General features: G+C 47.8%; 1 protein-coding gene across 1 annotated transcript in view; it reads right to left on the bottom strand.

Moving 5' to 3' along the window:
• FAM3B (FAM3 metabolism regulating signaling molecule B) overlaps positions 1 to 19820 on the bottom strand; it is a 142103-nt gene that overhangs the window by 46811 nt on the left and 75472 nt on the right. The window contains exon 3 of the mRNA XM_082245234.1: positions 6248 to 6371. Coding sequence (XP_082101360.1) covers positions 6248 to 6371 — 124 coding nt within the window. The remainder of the gene's footprint in view (positions 1 to 6247; positions 6372 to 19820) is intronic.

The following is a 19820-nucleotide window of genomic DNA, read 5'->3' as shown; positions in this document are numbered from 1 at the left end:
GGAAGAGTATATATTAGAGCCGGCGCAGAGGTTCCGACTTGTAGCAGTAAGACTGCTTTAGGGCGGACCTTAAGTGGTTAAGATCTGGAGAATTTGGAGGCCAACACCTCAAACTCATTGTTGTGTTCCTCAAATAATTCTTAAGTTCATCAAACCAAGCCACCTTCCTCCATTGTTCTGTGATCCAGTTCTGATGCTCACATGCTCCTTGTAGGGGCTTTTGGCTGTTGAAATGGGAAGCATTGGCACCCTAACTGGTCTGCAGCTACACAGCCCCATACAATCTGAGCTACAGTAGCTCTTCTGCTGTATCAGAATAAAAATGTCAGCCTTCACTCCTCACATGCATTTATGAGCCTTGGCCACCCATGACCCTGTCCATGGTTCTCCAGCTTTCCTTCCTTGGACCAATTTTCTTTTTTTGTTCCATAAGATTTTTATTAACCACTTTCCGACCGCAACGGCAATACGTATATATACGCAAGTGGTTTACTGGGGATATGGCTGAAGATATCAGCGTTCTTGTCAAACCAATCTCCTAACATTCTACGAGGAGGTGAGCTGTGAGCTAGATAGGGGGAGACCAGTGGATGTGGTGTACTTGGATTTCGCTAAGGCGTTTGATACAGTTCCCCACAAGCGCTTAATTTATAAAATAAGGTCTGCAGTATCGACAGCAAGGTTTGCTCTTGGATACGGAACTGGCTAAAAGGGCGTGTCCAAAGGGTGGCAATAAACAGCGCATACTCAGACTGGTCTGAGGTGGTAAGCGGGGTCCCCCAAGGCTCAGTCCTGGGACCAACCCTGTTCAATTTATCCATAAACAGCATTGAGGTCAGGATCAGTAGTTCTATATCAGTTTTTGAAGATGACACAAAATTGGGCAGGGCAATAACTGCACAGCATGAAGCAGATATCCTACAGAATGACCTGGACAAAATAACGGAGTGGGCAACGACATGGCAAACGAGGTTTAATGTGGAGAAGTGTAAGGTTTTGCACTTGGGGACTAAAAACATAAAAACACAATACACGTTAGGGGGGGACCCTTTGGGGGAATCAAAAATGAAGGATCTGGGAGTCTTGGTGGAAGATAGATTAGGCAATAGCATGCAATGTCAAGCGGCAGCTGCCAAAGCCGGCAGAATATTAGCATGCATAAAGAAAGGAATGTATTCCAGAGATAAGACTATAATCCTTCCACTTTATAAAACTCTGGTCTGAACACATCTGGAGTATTCTGTCCAGTTCTGGTCACCAGTCCTCAGGAGGGATGTGTTGGAGCTGGAGAGAGTCCAGAGAAGGGCAACTAAACTAATTAGGGGATTGGGGGACCTTAATTATGAAGAGCCTCTACAATCGCTTGATTTATTCTCCCTGGAGAAGAGACGCCTGAGAGGGGACATGATAGCAATTTATAAATATCTCAATGGTGATCTCAGCATTGAAAAAAAGCTATTCAGTCGGAAGGATTGCATGAGGACTCGAGGGCATACAATGCGATTAGAGGAGAAGCGTTTTAACCCCAGGCAACGCGGGGGGTTCTTTACTGTTAGGGCTACATGATTGTGGAATTCTCTACCACAAGAGGTGGTTTCTGCGGGAAGTATGGTGGCTTTCAAAAGACTCTTAGACGTACATCTCAAGGATCAGAACATTCAGGGGTATAAGAGATGATTACGGCCACACACACCTACACAGGTTGAACTGGATGGACTGTTGTCCTTATTCAACCTCACCCACCATGTAACCCCGGTATTTTTTTTTTCAGCTGGGGGCTGGCTTTCCCATAAAAGCGATCTGAGTAGCTCATTAGCCACTGGAGCACTTTGCAAAGCGGTGGCCACTCTGTGCCAGATCACATATCTAGTACATGATCTGACACTTCTGGGTCTGAGGCTCACACCGCCGGTGGCCCACTCTCCTGTAATTATGCACAGCGGGAGCGGGAGCGTACGGTGGGTATGGTGAACTTGCCGGGACCGCCAAAGTTTCGGTACACAGGCAGAATGGCAGTATGTCTATGTAAAGAAGGCAGATTGCTGTTCTGCCAGTACAGAAGGCATAGATCCTGTGTTCCTGTAAAGCAGAAGCACTGATCCATATCTTCCACTAGTCGAAGCACCTCGGCCACTACACTGGCTCACCTGTTAGACACAATTTATTCCTTTGATTGCCCTGATGTTAACCCCTTCCCGGCCAGTGTCATTAGTACAGTGACAGTGCATATATTATTAGCACTAATCACAGTATTCGTGTCACTGGTCCCCAAAAAGTATCAGTTAGTGTCCAATTTGTCCGCCGCAATATTGCAGTCCCGCTATAAGTCACTAATCGCCATCATTACTAGTAAAAAATAAATAAATATATCCCATAGTTTGTAGACGCGATAACTTTTGTGCAAACCATTCAATATACGCTTATTGGGATTTTTTGTTACCAAAAATATGTAGCAAAATACGTATTGGCCTAAATTGGAGAAGAAATTTGATTTTTTACATGTTTTTTTTTATTGGAGATGTTTTAAAGCAGAAAGTAAAAAAATGTTTTATTTTTATTTTTTTTTTCAAAATTGTCGGTTGTTTTTTTTTTGTTTATAGAGCAAAAAAAAATGAAAACCCTGAGGAGATCAAATACCACCAAAAGAAAGTTCTATTTGTGGGAAAAAAGGGACACACATTTTATTTGGGTACAGCGTCGCACAACCATGCAATTGTCAGTTAGAATTCTGCAGTGCCGTATTGCCTGGTTATGAAGGGGGGGGGTAAACTTTCTGGAGGTCAAGTGGTTAAGCTTGTAAACAAAAGGTGCCAGAAAAAGTCTGGTCTTCAAGTTGTTAAAAAATTAGTACAAAAATGAAAAATACAAACTTAAAAGTATAAACCAAAAGGCAAAACATTTTTTTTAGTTTAGGATAGAGTAGAGAGGGATTAGAACCCCTGTCAGTTGTTGTCTGTGCCCCCGTTAGGGAGATTCACCCTCTCTTGTCCTGTTTATCATTGAAAGTGAAAGAAAATCCTAAAATTTTGGGTTGTCCCCAGAAAAGTAATAGTGGGGAAATGTTCTGGTGACCTGGGGGGTCCCCAACTAATTCCCTTAATTTGCAGGGATTTCCTCTCACTTCCTGTTTGGCTTTGAGACAAGAAGTGAAGGGAAATCTCCGCAATGGAACGGGAGATGGTGAAAAAAATCTGACCGGGGGTTATAACCCTCCCTTGCACTATCCAAAATGAAAAAAAAATAAATAAATATTTGGATTTTTGTACTTACCGTAAAAATACATTTTTCTGAGTTCATCAACAGACACAGAGCTCCATAAATCATAACTGGTGGGTTATATTGCCTCATCCAGGAGTAGGACTGGGCAGAACAAAAAAACCTGGCTTCGCCCATGGGCCGTCCTCAGCTGGTATATAACCCCCCTCTCTGATCTAGGTAATCAGTTTGGCCGCAGAGTTTTGCAAGCTGCGGTTTTAATTGGGGCTGTTTCCTCTTGAGGGGTATTTTTTCTTCAAATCCTTATTTTTCAGGCGGGGCTCCTGTGAGCCGGTTGAGGTTCCTGTGTCCTGGTTAAGAGCTCTTATGTTTAGCCTTGGGTTATTTTCCCCACCCCTCATTTTCCTTTTGCCACTGCTTTTGGATGTCCCACAAGTTATGATTTATGGAGCTCTGTGTCCGTCGATGAACGAAAGAGAAAAATGGGACCAAACAGACCTTGGACCACTTTTAACCTGTTGCTGACCACCCGCCGGCTCTCCTGCGCAAACCGACGTAAAACTACGTCAGTCGCACGCCTGCAGCTAGGGGACGGCGGCATGCTCCCGCCCCCATTCAGCAGCGGGGAAGCCAATGCACGGGGCAGGTGGCTCTGATTGCCGTCTGACGCCCGGGATCGTTCCCCGCTGAGAGAGAAGAACGGTCAGCTATTGTAAACACATCTGACCGTTCTTCTCCCTGGAATTATCAGAGAGCCCCTGTGATCCTTCTATATAGGATCACATGTCTCTATGGTCATTTCACAAGCCACACCCCCCCACAGTTAGAATCACTCCCTTAGGCTCACATTTAACCCCTTGATCACCCACAGGGTTAACCCCTTCCCTGCCAGTGTCATTATTACAGTAACAGTGAATATTTTTAGCAGTGATTACTGTAGTAATGTCACTGGTACCCCCAAAAGTGTCGAAAATGTCAGTTAGGGGTCCGATCTGTCTGCCGCAATGTCGAAGTCCCGCTAAAAATCGCAGATCGCTGCCATTACTAGTAAATTATAAATAAAATAAAAATGACATAAATGACTTTCCTATAGTTAGTAGACGCAAAAACTTTTGCGCAAACCAATCAAAACACGCTTATTATTTTTACCAAAACTATGTAGCAGAAAACAAATTGGCCTAAAATGTAAAAAAAATTGTATTTTTAAATTTGTTTTTCTTTTTGAGAATGTTATAGCAGAATGTAATAAATATAGATTTTTACCCAGAATTGTCACTCTTTTTTTATTTATAGCGCAAAAAATAAAAATCGCAGAGGTCATCAAATACTGTCAAAAGAAAGCTTGATTTGTGGGAAAAAAAGTACATCAATTTTATTTAGGTACAGCGTTGTACGACCGCGCGATTTTCCGTTAAAGTAACGCAGTGCCGAATCGCAAAATATGGCCTGGTCATTAACCACTTAAGCCCCGGAAGATTTTACCCCCTTCCTGACCAGGGCCTATTTTGCGATTCGGCACTGCGTGACTTTAACGGACAATTGCGCAGTCGTGCGACGCTGTACCTAAACGAATTTGACGTCCTTTTTTCCCCACAAACAGAGCTTTCTTTTTTTGATCGTGCGCTATAAACAAAAAAAAGAGCGTCAATTTTGCAAAAATAACAATATTTTTCACATTTTTTTATATGAAATTCCCCCCAAAAAAAATGTAAAAATCAAAATTTTTTAACATTTTCGGCCAATTTGTTTTATGCTACATATGTTTGGTAAAAAAAAAAAAAAAAAAAAAAAAAAAAATCGCAAAAAGCGTATTTTGATTGGTTTGTGCAAAAGTTATTGCGTTTACTAACAAAGGGAAAGATTTTTGTCATTTTTGTTGTTTTTTTTTTTTTTTAACGAGTAATGGCGGTGATCTGCGATTTTTTTTGCGGGACTGCGACATTGCGGCGGACAGATCGGACCCTTGACTGACATTTTTGACACTTTTGGGGTTACCAGTGACATTACTACAGTAATCAGTGCTATACATATGCACTGTTACTGCAAAAATGACACTGGCAGTGAAGGAGTTAACTGTATTGGAGAGGGAGGGGTTAAGTGTGTCCTAGGGGCGTGTTTCTAACTGTGATTGGCTGTGGCTACTAGTGTAAGAACAGAGATCAACTTTCCTACATAGTAGAACCGTCTGATCTCCATTCTTACACAGGGAAGAATGACAGGCGGCTTTGTTTACATTAGCCGCCTGCCTTTCTCCCGGTGTAACAGACAATCGCGAGTGCCCGCACGTGCGGGGGGGGGGGGTCCGTGAGCGCGCCTCCGGGGGCGCGCGTTTGCTTCCTAGACCCTCACAGGCTAGCGACGTAGTACTACGTCACTTTGCCTGTGAGGGGCTGACCGCCGCAGTAAATAGTCGTGCGGCGGTCGGCAAGCGGTTAAGGGGGAAAATCTTCCGGTCCGGTTAAACCTTTATTTTTCAGACAGGGGTCCTGTGAGCCGGTTGAGGTTCCTGTGTCCTGGTTAAGGGCTCTTATGTTTAGCCTTGGGTTATTTTTTCCACCCCTCATTTTCCTTTTGCCACTGCTTTTGGATGTCCCACAAGTTATGATTTATGGAGCGCTGTGTCCGTCGATGAACGAAAGAGAAAATGGGACCAAACAGACCTTGGACTACTTTTAATAGGTCCTGACCACTGCAGACCAGGAACATCCCACAAGAACTGCAGCTTTGGAGATCCTCTGAGAATCTCAGGAAGGTGAGCTTCATATATCAGTTCCCTAAGCCCTCACCCTGTGATCACCATGACTGGTCACCAGTGTTATCACATCACTGGGAACCATGCTGACTACTTCCTTGTCATTTGTTCAGGCTGAAGCGGTCAGACGACGCAGACTGACAGCTAGGAGCGTGCACCTATGCGTGCTTCCAGCTGTGAAAGACCAACGTAGATCAGGGCTACCCATGCCAAGTGGAGCAAAAAAAAACCATGGTTGAGATATAAAATTTTGATTGACATGATCTGTGCCACACTTACATCTCATCTTCCAGACATATCACGGGTAAGTTTGACTTGGCGCCTCCACTTCGTATACTGTACACAACCTCTGTTGGCTCGCATTTCCTCCACACGGCACACTTCTGTCTCACCGGCGGCGGGGCTGCCAGACAAAAAAAAAAACAAACAAAATATGAATACGCAGCCTTAGAAGAAAACAAATAATGAAACGATAAATTAGAACTACAGCCAAAACTTTTTCCATTTTGGATAGAGTAAGAGAGGGGTTTAACAAAGAGTTAATAAACCCACAATAGTAAAATCAGTGTGTATATGCAGTAAAGCATGCTGGTTATACTCACTGTGGAACCTAAGGGGTTAATCCTCCGCATTGTGTATAAAGGCTGTTTGATCCTACCTTCTCTGATCCTCCCCTTCTTTTACTGTCTCCAAAAAATAACCAGATATTTACAGAGCCAGGGGACGGGCTGCACATGCTCAGTTTGGTGTGTATTGCTAAAGAGTTTTTTTTTTTTCCCCTTGGGAGAGTACATGTGATCAGCACAGGGCCAATCAGCACTGTCCAGACAGAGGGTCAGGGGAGAATGAAAACTCCTCCTACAAGCGTAGGAACTGATAGAAGTCACAAGACTGCTATATACTGCTGATGAGGAAAAAGTATTTATCAGTTTATTTTTACCAAAATAATTGCATTTCCATGTTCTGTGTACTGTGGGAGATCAGATATAGTGACTGCAGCTTCTGGGTTTAGTAACACTTTAAAACCCATCAGGTTTTTTTTTTTTTCTGCCATTTGTGTCTCATTGCGGAGATTTCCCTTCACTTCCTGTCCCATAGCCAAAATAGGAAGAGAGGGGAAATCCCTGCAAATTAACCACTTCTGGACCGGAAGATTTTTCCCCCTTAATGACCAGGTCATATTTTGCGATTCGGCACTGCGTTATTTTAAATGGACAATTGTGCGGTCATGCGATGGTGTACCCAAATAAAATTGATGTCCTTTTTTTCCCCCACAAGTGGAGCTTTCTTTTGGTGGTATTTGATCACCTGTGCGATTTTTATTTTTTGCGCTATGAACAAATAATGAGCGACAATTCTGAAAAAAAAAAATATATATATATTTTTCACATTCTGCTATATAACATTCTCAAAAAAAAAAAAAAAATTAAAAATCAAAATTCTACTAACTACGGGAAAGATTTATGTCATCTTAATTGTTTTTTTTTTTTCTTCTTTTACTAGTAATGGCGGCGATCTGCGTTTAGCGGGACTGCGACATTGCGGCGGACAGATCGGACCCCTAACTGACATTTTTGACACTTTTTGGGGGAGGGGAAACAGTGACATCACTACAGTAATCAGTGCTAAAAATAACCTTCGTGGTTAGATAACCTACAGATTCCCTCCTTATCTTCCTCTCAAATAGACAAACTAAATGCCCCTTGCACCCCTGACGAAATCACACAGATCATTAAATCCCTTAAAAAGGGCTCAGCTCCTGGCCCCGACGGGTTCACCTAATTTTACTATAAGCAATTTTCCCATTAACTATCACCCAAATTATCTGAACTATATAATGTTATCCTTAAAGGAGGCTCCTTTCCCGATGAAATGTTATTGGCAAATATGTCCCTTATCCCTAAACCTGACAAAGACCACACCCTCCCGCAAAACTATAGACCGATTTCCATTATCAATAATGACCTTAAGATCTTTTCTAGACTTTTACCAAACAGACTCTCCTCAGTTATTGCCCCACTAATATCTCCTTTCCAGTGCGAGACAGAGCTGTCAGATCCCCGCTGTTCTCTATGAGGGAATCGGATGGGAACGGACCGTCTGTCCGTTCTCATCCGATCCGCTGGACGAATGGAAAATAGGGTTTCCATCCGTCCAGATTTGATGGATCAGAGGTCAGCAGACATGTCTCCGCTGACATCCGATGCCCCATAGAGATGCATGGGGCATCCGTTCAGATCCGCCTGAAAAACGGACAGGCGGATCTGAACGGTCCGCTAGTGTGAAAGGGGCCTTAGCGAGCCCCTGAGAGCCTGAGCCGGCCACCCCATCCCCTCCAAAGCCCAGCACCCCAGTAAGCGAGGGGGGGGCAGAGCCGAGAGCCGATGACTGACATTCAGCAGTTCTCTGCCCGGGCAGCTGTCAGAACCAAGCGATCATGGGGTTTGATCGCTCGGTTCTCAGTGTAGAGGCGCCGGGAGACAGATGCAGCGTTGGACCGATGCTGCATTTATCTAGATGGATAACTATAAATTGGGGGGGGGGGGGGGGGATTAATTCCATAAATCTCTTTTAAGGGCAGTTTCTTGGGTGCAGCGCAGTGTATCCGCAGTTTTCGGGCGAGTGACCGGCAGGTTCCCAATGACTTCTATTAGATGGCACGTTTTTGGTGTGTTTTTTGAAATTGCACCAAAAGTCCTGTATGCTGCATCTCTGTCTACCGCGGATACACTGTGCTGCAACCGCGCTGTGGCCAAGCCGCAGCGCGAAACCGTCTGTATGCTGCATCTCTTTCTATAGGAAACCGCGGGTACACTGTGCTGCAACCGCGCTGGGGCCAAACCGCAGCGTGGCAGTGTGAAACCATCTGTATGCTGCATCTCTTTCTATGGGAAACCGCGGGTACACTGTGCTGCAACCGCGCTGTGGCCAAACCGCAGTGCGGCAGTGTGAAACCATCTGTATGCTGCATCTCTGTCTATAGGAAACCGCGGGTACACTGTGCTGCAACCGCGCTGGGGCCAAACCGCAGTGCGGCAGTGTGAAACCGTCTGTATGCTGCATCTCTGTCTATAGGAAACCGCGGGTACACTGGGCTGCAACCGCGCTGAGGCCAAACCGCAGAGCGGCAGTGTGTGACACCGTCTGTATGCTGCATCTCTGTCTATCGGAAACCGCCGGCACACTGTGCTGCAACCGCGCTGTGGCCAAACCGCAGTGCGGCAGTGTGTGACACCGTCTGAATGCTGCATCTCTGTCTATAGGAAACCGCGGGTACACTGGGCTTTTCCTAACCGCTGAGGCCAAACCGCAGAGCGGCAGTGTGTGACACCGTCTGTATGCTGCATCTCTGTCTATCGGAAACCACCGGCACACTGTGCTGCAACCGCGCTGTGGCCAAACCGCAGCGCGGCAGTGTGAAACCGTCCTAGCACTATCATTTTGCACAGGGAAAATCATTTAGCTGGGAGCTCAAGGGTTGCTTATTAAAAAGGTGGAGATTTGTGTAAACAACTGCGTTGTTATTGTATACTGTGACATGCATGGAATGTGCGTATTCATGCAGACATACAAAATAACTGGAATTTCCACACTGACCCACAACAAATGCTTAGGAGCCCCCACTCAGGCTAACAAGCTCCGATGAATTGGATGCCGCTGACTAGTGAGGTTGCAGGCTGGGGAAAGGTTCATCAAGACCCAAAGCATGCTGTAGAAATAGGAAGAAATAGCCTGGCCGTCGCACACCTTACCCGCTCCCAGTGGTTAGCAAGTTAGCTGCATGGAATTAAAAAAAAAAAAAAACTTCATCTTTTACAACCATTTTAAGCTGGTGCCATGACTGTTGCCCAGGTTTCCCGTTTCAGGGTGGCTCATTTCTCTTGCAGCTTCCTATGGAGCCACCCTTGCATTCAGGAACTATTTGTTCCTCCCTACACTGTGTGCATCAATAGAAACACACAGCCCCGTAGCCTAGAATGGCAAGGCACTCCCCTCCTCCTACCTTTTCCAAGCTAACAGACTGGCAGGAGACTACATTGTCCACGGTTAACTATTTCCTGTGAAGACCAGAAATTCCGGGAAGTAGCACTGATAGAGCAGGAGATAGGTGCATTGGAAGCTGTAAACTAAGTTAACAAAAGGTTTACTGGGAAATGGTTATTTTACTGTGTCCAATGTGTCAGGCTAAAAAACAGAGTTTTAAATAATACACAGAAGATGATCCCATCCTATACTGTTTTTTTTTTTTTTTTTTTTTACATGAAAGGAAGTGGGGGGGGGGGGGGGGTGCTTTTAAAATTAAGATTCAGTAAGCTTAGAGCAAAAGGAGGGACGGGGGAGAAGAGCAAAAAGAGATGGGCCACAGCAAAAAGGAAGGGGGAGGGGGCAGAGCAAAAGGAGGAGGGTGGGCAAAGCAAAAGGAGGGAGGGAGGGGGGGGGGAGAGCAAAAGGAGGGAAGCCAGATCAAAAGAAGGGAGGAGGGGGGGGGGGAGAGCAAAATGAGGGAAGCCAAAGCAAAAGGAGGGAGGCCAGAGTAAAAGGAGGGAGGCCAGAGTAAAAGGAGGGAGGCTAGAGTAAAAGGAGGGAGGCCAGAGTAAAAGGAGGGAGGCCAGAGTAAAAGGAGGGAGGCCAGAGTAAAAGGAGGGAGGCCAGAGTAAAAGGAGGGAGGCTAGAGTAAAAGGAGGGAGGCCAGAGTAAAAGGAGGGAGGCCAGAGTAAAAGGAGGGAGGCTAGAGTAAAAGGAGGGAGGCCAGAGTAAAAGGAGGAGGATAGGGGGCAGAGCAAAAGGAGGGGGATAGGGGGCAGAGCAAAAGGAGGGGGATAGGGGGCAGAGAAAAAAGAGGGGGATAGGGGGCAGAGCAAAAAGTGGGGGATAGGGGGCAGAGCAAAAAGTGGGGGATAGGGGGCAGAGCAAAAGGGGGGAGGCCAGAGCAAAAGAATGAAGGGGGAGGGGGAGAGATCAAAAGGAGGGAGCCCAAAGCAAAAAGGGACGGAAGCAAAGGATGGATCCCAGAGCCCTTTTCCCTCCTATACCAGACTAATCTCAGGATTTACTGAATCAACCTTTAAAAAAATAAATTAAAAAAAGGAGATATATCCTTCCCTCGTCAGCACAAATCCATTTGCCTTTGTGTTCACATATTTCTGGAGTGCAGCCAGTGAGTCCAAGCAAGCCAAGATCAACCAGGATGCAGGAAATGAAACAATTCCTTACATCCTGTCTATAAAATAAAACACCAATGTATAATCTACAGACTATGTAAGAATGGCTGGAAATGTCCCCAAAACAACACAAAACAGCTCTATGATCTATAATATAATATATATTTATTATTCATTCTATTATCAGTTTGGTGTTAGGGCAGTCATCTCATCTTGGGGGTGCTCAGTAGAAGATCATACTCGGGCCAATTTAGACAGGAGCTAAATCTACCTACCAGCATGTATCCCAGTGTCCTGGCTGGGATAGAATCTGAGAACCCCAGTGCTGCAAGGTAGAAGTGCCAACCACCCAGCCACTGTGCTGCCCAGCAAGCATTTCTTTATTCTGCAATGTGTGACTTTGAACAGCTGAGAAGCATCAGATTGCTCATCAGACGCAGCCAGGGACATTTTTAATGGAGTCTATTTGTCATACAGCATGCTTCTCCCAGCATTACATATCTAATAGTGCAGGGAAGGGATAGAGGCTCTGATAAGCAGAATAGTCCCACTGCCGGGAAATGTCTCCCCTCCTTCTCCATTCAAGGCACTGAGAGTTACAGAAACTGAAGAAAACTGTCATTTATCCTGCCATCTGCCTTACCCTTCACTACCTATCATATACATCTCCTGCCCACTGCCATACCCTCAGGTACTGCTCTCATATATGTCATCCTGACCACTTCAACACCCTTCAGCAATTCCTGTCATGGATATCACCCTGTCCACTGCCATACCCACTGCCACTCCTGTAATGAACATCTGCTACCCACTACCATACCTTCAAGTGCTTCTCTAATGCCATCTCCTGCCCACTACCATACTCTCAGGTGCTCCTCCTGTATATCTCGAACCCACTACCATACCCTCAGGTGCTCCTCTAATGCACATCTCCTGCCCACTACCATACCCTCTGGTGCTCCTCTCGTACATCTCAAACCCACTACCATATCCTCAGGTGCTCCCCTAATGCACATCTCCTGCCCACTGCCATACCCTCTGGTGCTCCTCTAATGTACATCTCCTGCCCACTGCCATACCCGCTGGTGCTCCTCTAATGTACATATCCTGCCAACTGCCATACCCTCAGGTGCTCCTCTAATGTACATCTCCTGCCCACTGCCATACCCTCTGGTGCTCCTCTGATGTACATCTCCTGCCCACTGCCATACCCTCTGGTGCTTCTCTAATGCACATCTCCTGCCAACTGCCATACCCTCAGGTGCTCCTCTAATGTACATCTCCTGCCCACTGCCATACCCTCTGGTGCTCCTCTAATGTACATCTCCTGCCCACTGCCATACCCGCTGGTGCTCCTCTAATGTACATATCCTGCCAACTGCCATACCCGCTGGTGCTCCTCTAATGTACATATCCTGCCAACTGCCATACCCTCAGGTGCTCCTCTAATGTACATCTCCTGCCCACTGCCATACCCTCAGGTGCTCCTCTAATGTACATCTCCTGCCCATTTCCATACCCTCAGGTGCTCCTCTAATGTACATATCCTGCCCATTTCCATACCCTCAGGTGCTCTTCTGCTGTACATCTCCTGCCCATTTCCATACCCTCAGGTGCTCCTCTATTGTACATCTCCTGCCCATTTCCATACCCTCAGGTGCTCCTCTAATGTACATCTCCTGCCCACTGCCATACCCTCAGGTGCTCCTCTAATGTACATCTCCTGCCCATTTCCATACCCTCAGGTGCTCCTCTAATGTATATCTCCTGCCCATTTCCATACCCTCAGGTGCTCCTCTAATGTACATCTCCTGCCCATTTCCATACCCTCAGGTGCTCCTCTAATGTACATATCCTGCCCACTGCCATACCCGCTGGTGCTCCTCTAATGTACATCTCCTGCCCACTGCCATACCCTCTGGTGCTCCTCTAATGTACATCTCCTGCCCACTGCCATACCCTCTGGTGCTCCTCTAATGTACATATCCTGCCCACTGCCATACCCTCTGGTGCTTCTCTAATGCACATCTCCTGCCAACTGCCATACCCTCAGGTGCTCCTCTAATGTACATCTCCTGCCCACTGCCATACCCTCTGGTGCTCCTCTAATGTACATCTCCTGCCCACTGCCATACCCGCTGGTGCTCCTCTAATGTACATATCCTGCCAACTGCCATACCCGCTGGTGCTCCTCTAATGTACATCTCCTGCCCATTTCCATACCCTCAGGTGCTCCTCTAATGTACATATCCTGCCAACTGCCATACCCTCAGGTGCTCCTCTAATGTACATCTCCTGCCCATTTCCATACCCTCAGGTGCTCCTCTAATGTACATATCCTGCCCATTTCCATACCCTCAGGTGCTCTTCTGCTGTACATCTCCTGCCCATTTCCATACCCTCAGGTGCTCCTCTATTGTACATCTCCTGCCCATTTCCATACCCTCAGGTGCTCCTCTAATGTACATCTCCTGCCCATTTCCATACCCTCAGGTGCTCCTCTAATGTACATCTCCTGCCCACTGCCATACCCTCAGGTGCTCCTCTAATGTACATCTCCTGCCCATTTCCATACCCTCAGGTGCTCCTCTAATGTACATCTCCTGCCCATTTCCATACCCTCAGGTGCTCCTCTAATGTACATCTCCTGCCCATTTCCATACCCTCAGGTGCTCCTCTAATGTACATATCCTGCCCACTGCCATACCCGCTGGTGCTCCTCTAATGTACATCTCCTGCCCACTGCCATACCCTCTGGTGCTCCTCTAATGTACATATCCTACCCACTGCCATACCCTCAGGTGATCCTCTAATGTACATCTCCTGCCCACTGCCATACCCTCTGGTGCTCCTCTAATGTACATCTCCTGCCCACTGCCATACCCTCTGGTGCTCCTCTAATGTACATATCCTGCCAACTGCCATACCCGCTGGTGCTCCTCTAATGTACATATCCTGCCCATTTCCATACCCTCAGGTGCTCCTCTGATGTACATATCCTGCCCATTTCCATACCCTCAGGTGCTCTTCTACTGTACATCTCCTGCCTACTACCATACCCTCAGGTGCTCCTCTAATGAACATCTCCTGCCCATTTCCATACCCTCAGGTGCTCCTCTAATGCACATCTCCTGCCCATTTCCATACCCTCAGGTGCTTCTCTGATGCACAAATCCTGCCCACTACCATACTCTCAGGTGCTCCTCTAATGAACATCTCCTGCCCATTTCCATACCCTCTGGTGCTCCTCCAATGCACATCTCCTGCCCACTACCATACCCTCAGGTGCTCCTCTAATGCACATCTCCTGGCCATTTCCATACCCTCAGGTGCTCCTCTAATGTACATCTCCTGCTCACTGCCATACCCTCAGGTGCTCCTCTAATGCACATCTCCTGCCCATTTCCATACCCTCAGGTGCTCCTCTAATGAACATCTCCTGCCCACTGCCATACCCTCAGGTGCTCCTCGAATGCACATCTCCTGCCCATTTCCATAGCCTCAGGTGCTTCTCTGATGCACAACTCCTGCCCACTACCATACTCTCAGGTGCTCCTCTCGTACATCTCAAACCCACTACCATATCCTCAGGTGCTCCCCTAATGCACATCTCCTGCCCACTGCCATACCCTCAGGTGATCGTCTAATACAGTGATGGTGAACCTTGGCACTCCAGAGATTTTGGAACTACATTTCCCATGATGCTCAACTACACTGCAGTGTGCAATGAGCATCATGGAAAATGTAGTTCCAAAACATCTGGGGTGCCAAGGTTCACCATTACTGCTTTAATATATATCTCCTGCCCACTGCCATACCCTCTGGTGATCCTCTAATGCACATCTTCTGCCCATTTCCATACCCTCAGGTGCTCCTCTAATGTACATCTCCTGCCCACTGCCATACCCTCAGGTGCTCCTCTAATGTACATCTCCTGCCCATTTCCATACCCTCAGGTGCTCCTCTAATGTACATCTCCTGCCCATTTCCATACCCTCAGGTGCTCCTCTAATGTACATCTCCTGCCCATTTCCATACCCTCAGGTGCTCCTCTAATGTACATCTCCTGCCCACTGCCATACCCTCTGGTGCTCCTCTAATGTACATCTCCTGCCCACTGCCATACCCGCTGGTGCTCCTCTAATGTACATCTCCTGCCCACTGCCATACCCTCTGGTGCTCCTCTAATGTACATATCCTACCCACTGCCATACCCTCAGGTGATCCTCTAATGTACATCTCCTGCCCACTGCCATACCCTCTGGTGCTCCTCTAATGTACATCTCCTGCCCACTGCCATACCCTCTGGTGCTCCTCTAATGTACATATCCTGCCAACTGCCATACCCGCTGGTGCTCCTCTAATGTACATATCCTGCCCATTTCCATACCCTCAGGTGCTCCTCTGATGTACATATCCTGCCCATTTCCATACCCTCAGGTGCTCTTCTACTGTACATCTCCTGCCTACTACCATACCCTCAGGTGCTCCTCTAATGAACATCTCCTGCCCATTTCCATACCCTCAGGTGCTCCTCTAATGCACATCTCCTGCCCATTTCCATACCCTCAGGTGCTTCTCTGATGCACAACTCCTGCCCACTACCATACTCTCAGGTGCTCCTCTAATGAACATCTCCTGCCCATTTCCATACCCTCTGGTGCTCCTCCAATGCACATCTCCTGCCCACTACCATACCCTCAGGTGCTCCTCTAATGCACATCTCCTGGCCATTTCCATACCCTCAGGTGCTCCTCTAATGAACATCTCCTGCCCACTGCCATACCCTCAGGTGCTCCTCGAATGCACATCTCCTGCCCATTTCCATAGCCTCAGGTGCTTCTCTGATGCACAACTCCTGCCCACTACCATACTCTCAGGTGCTCCTCTCGTACATCTCAAACCCACTACCATATCCTCAGGTGCTCCCCTAATGCACATCTCCTGCCCACTGCCATACCCTCAGGTGATCGTCTAATACAGTGATGGTGAACCTTGGCACTCCAGAGATTTTGGAACTACATTTCCCATGATGCTCAACTACACTGCAGTGTGCAATGAGCATCATGGAAAATGTAGTTCCAAAACATCTGGGGTGCCAAGGTTCACCATTACTGCTTTAATATATATCTCCTGCCCACTGCCATACCCTCTGGTGATCCTCTAATGCACATCTTCTGCCCATTTCCATACCCTCAGGTGCTCCTCTAATGTACATCTCCTGCCCACTGCCATACCCTCAGGTGCTCCTCTAATGTACATCTCCTGCCCATTTCCATACCCTCAGGTGCTCCTCTAATGTACATCTCCTGCCCATTTCCATACCCTCAGGTGCTCCTCTAATGTACATCTCCTGCCCATTTCCATACCCTCAGGTGCTCCTCTAATGTACATATCCTGCCCATTTCCATACCCTCAGGTGCTCTTCTGCTGTACATCTCCTGCCCATTTCCATACCCTCAGGTGCTCCTCTATTGTACATCTCCTGCCCATTTCCATACCCTCAGGTGCTCCTCTAATGTACATCTCCTGCCCACTGCCATACCCTCAGGTGCTCCTCTAATGTACATCTCCTGCCCATTTCCATACCCTCAGGTGCTCCTCTAATGTATATCTCCTGCCCATTTCCATACCCTCAGGTGCTCCTCTAATGTACATCTCCTGCCCATTTCCATACCCTCAGGTGCTCCTCTAATGTACATATCCTGCCCACTGCCATACCCGCTGGTGCTCCTCTAATGTACATCTCCTGCCCACTGCCATACCCTCTGGTGCTCCTCTAATGTACATCTCCTGCCCACTGCCATACCCTCTGGTGCTCCTCTAATGTACATATCCTGCCCACTGCCATACCCTCTGGTGCTTCTCTAATGCACATCTCCTGCCAACTGCCATACCCTCAGGTGCTCCTCTAATGTACATCTCCTGCCCACTGCCATACCCTCTGGTGCTCCTCTAATGTACATCTCCTGCCCACTGCCATACCCGCTGGTGCTCCTCTAATGTACATATCCTGCCAACTGCCATACCCGCTGGTGCTCCTCTAATGTACATCTCCTGCCCATTTCCATACCCTCAGGTGCTCCTCTAATGTACATATCCTGCCAACTGCCATACCCTCAGGTGCTCCTCTAATGTACATCTCCTGCCCATTTCCATACCCTCAGGTGCTCCTCTAATGTACATATCCTGCCCATTTCCATACCCTCAGGTGCTCTTCTGCTGTACATCTCCTGCCCATTTCCATACCCTCAGGTGCTCCTCTATTGTACATCTCCTGCCCATTTCCATACCCTCAGGTGCTCCTCTAATGTACATCTCCTGCCCATTTCCATACCCTCAGGTGCTCCTCTAATGTACATCTCCTGCCCACTGCCATACCCTCAGGTGCTCCTCTAATGTACATCTCCTGCCCATTTCCATACCCTCAGGTGCTCCTCTAATGTACATCTCCTGCCCATTTCCATACCCTCAGGTGCTCCTCTAATGTACATCTCCTGCCCATTTCCATACCCTCAGGTGCTCCTCTAATGTACATATCCTGCCCACTGCCATACCCGCTGGTGCTCCTCTAATGTACATCTCCTGCCCACTGCCATACCCTCTGGTGCTCCTCTAATGTACATATCCTACCCACTGCCATACCCTCAGGTGATCCTCTAATGTACATCTCCTGCCCACTGCCATACCCTCTGGTGCTCCTCTAATGTACATCTCCTGCCCACTGCCATACCCTCTGGTGCTCCTCTAATGTACATATCCTGCCAACTGCCATACCCGCTGGTGCTCCTCTAATGTACATATCCTGCCCATTTCCATACCCTCAGGTGCTCCTCTGATGTACATCTCCTGCCCACTACCATACCCTCAGGTGCTCCTCTAATGCACATCTCCTGGCCATTTCCATACCCTCAGGTGCTCCTCTAATGTACATCTCCTGCTCACTGCCATACCCTCAGGTGCTCCTCTAATGCACATCTCCTGCCCATTTCCATACCCTCAGGTGCTCCTCTAATGAACATCTCCTGCCCACTGCCATACCCTCAGGTGCTCCTCGAATGCACATCTCCTGCCCATTTCCATAGCCTCAGGTGCTTCTCTGATGCACAACTCCTGCCCACTACCATACTCTCAGGTGCTCCTCTCGTACATCTCAAACCCACTACCATATCCTCAGGTGCTCCCCTAATGCACATCTCCTGCCCACTGCCATACCCTCAGGTGATCGTCTAATACAGTGATGGTGAACCTTGGCACTCCAGAGATTTTGGAACTACATTTCCCATGATGCTCAACTACACTGCAGTGTGCAATGAGCATCATGGAAAATGTAGTTCCAAAACATCTGGGGTGCCAAGGTTCACCATTACTGCTTTAATATATATCTCCTGCCCACTGCCATACCCTCTGGTGATCCTCTAATGCACATCTTCTGCCCATTTCCATACCCTCAGGTGCTCCTCTAATGTACATCTCCTGCCCACTGCCATACCCTCAGGTGCTCCTCTAATGTACATCTCCTGCCCATTTCCATACCCTCAGGTGCTCCTCTAATGTACATCTCCTGCCCATTTCCATACCCTCAGGTGCTCCTCTAATGTACATCTCCTGCCCATTTCCATACCCTCAGGTGCTCCTCTAATGTACATCTCCTGCCCACTGCCATACCCTCTGGTGCTCCTCTAATGTACATCTCCTGCCCACTGCCATACCCGCTGGTGCTCCTCTAATGTACATCTCCTGCCCACTGCCATACCCTCTGGTGCTCCTCTAATGTACATATCCTACCCACTGCCATACCCTCAGGTGATCCTCTAATGTACATCTCCTGCCCACTGCCATACCCTCAGGTGCTCCTCTAATGTACATCTCCTGCCCACTGCCATACCCTCTGGTGCTTCTCTAATGCACATCTCCTGCCAACTGCCATACCCGCTGGTGCTCCTCTAATGTACATCTCCTGCCCACTGCCATACCCTCTGGTGCTCCTCTAATGTACATCTCCTGCCCACTGCCATACCCGCTGGTGCTCCTCTAATGTACATATCCTGCCAACTGCCATACCCTCAGGTGCTCCTCTAATGTACATCTCCTGCCCACTGCCATACCCTCTGGTGCTCCTCTAATGTACATCTCCTGCCCACTGCCATACCCTCTGGTGCTTCTCTAATGCACATCTCCTGCCAACTACCATACCCTCAGGTGCTCCTCTAATGTACATCTCCTGCCCACTGCCATACCCTCTGGTGCTCCTCTAATGTACATCTCCTGCCCACTGCCATACCCGCTGGTGCTCCTCTAATGTACATATCCTGCCAACTGCCATACCCGCTGGTGCTCCTCTAATGTACATATCCTGCCCATTTCCATACCCTCAGGTGCTCCTCTAATGTACATATCCTGCCCATTTCCATACCCTCAGGTGCTCTTCTGCTGTACATCTCCTGCCCATTTCCATACCCTCAGGTGCTCCTCTATTGTACATCTCCTGCCCATTTCCATACCCTCAGGTGCTCCTCTAATGTACATCTCCTGCCCATTTCCATACCCTCAGGTGCTCCTCTAATGTACATCTCCTGCCCATTTCCATACCCTCAGGTGCTCCTCTAATGTACATCTCCTGCCCACTGCCATACCCTCAGGTGCTCCTCTAATGTACATCTCCTGCCCATTTCCATACCCTCAGGTGC

This window comes from Pelophylax lessonae, assembly GCF_965119305.1.
Source record: "Pelophylax lessonae genome assembly, chromosome: 2".
Taxonomy (NCBI): Eukaryota; Metazoa; Chordata; class Amphibia; order Anura; family Ranidae; genus Pelophylax; species Pelophylax lessonae.
Note: the sequence above shows the minus strand (reverse complement) of the source record. Positions and strands in the feature narration are given on the sequence as shown.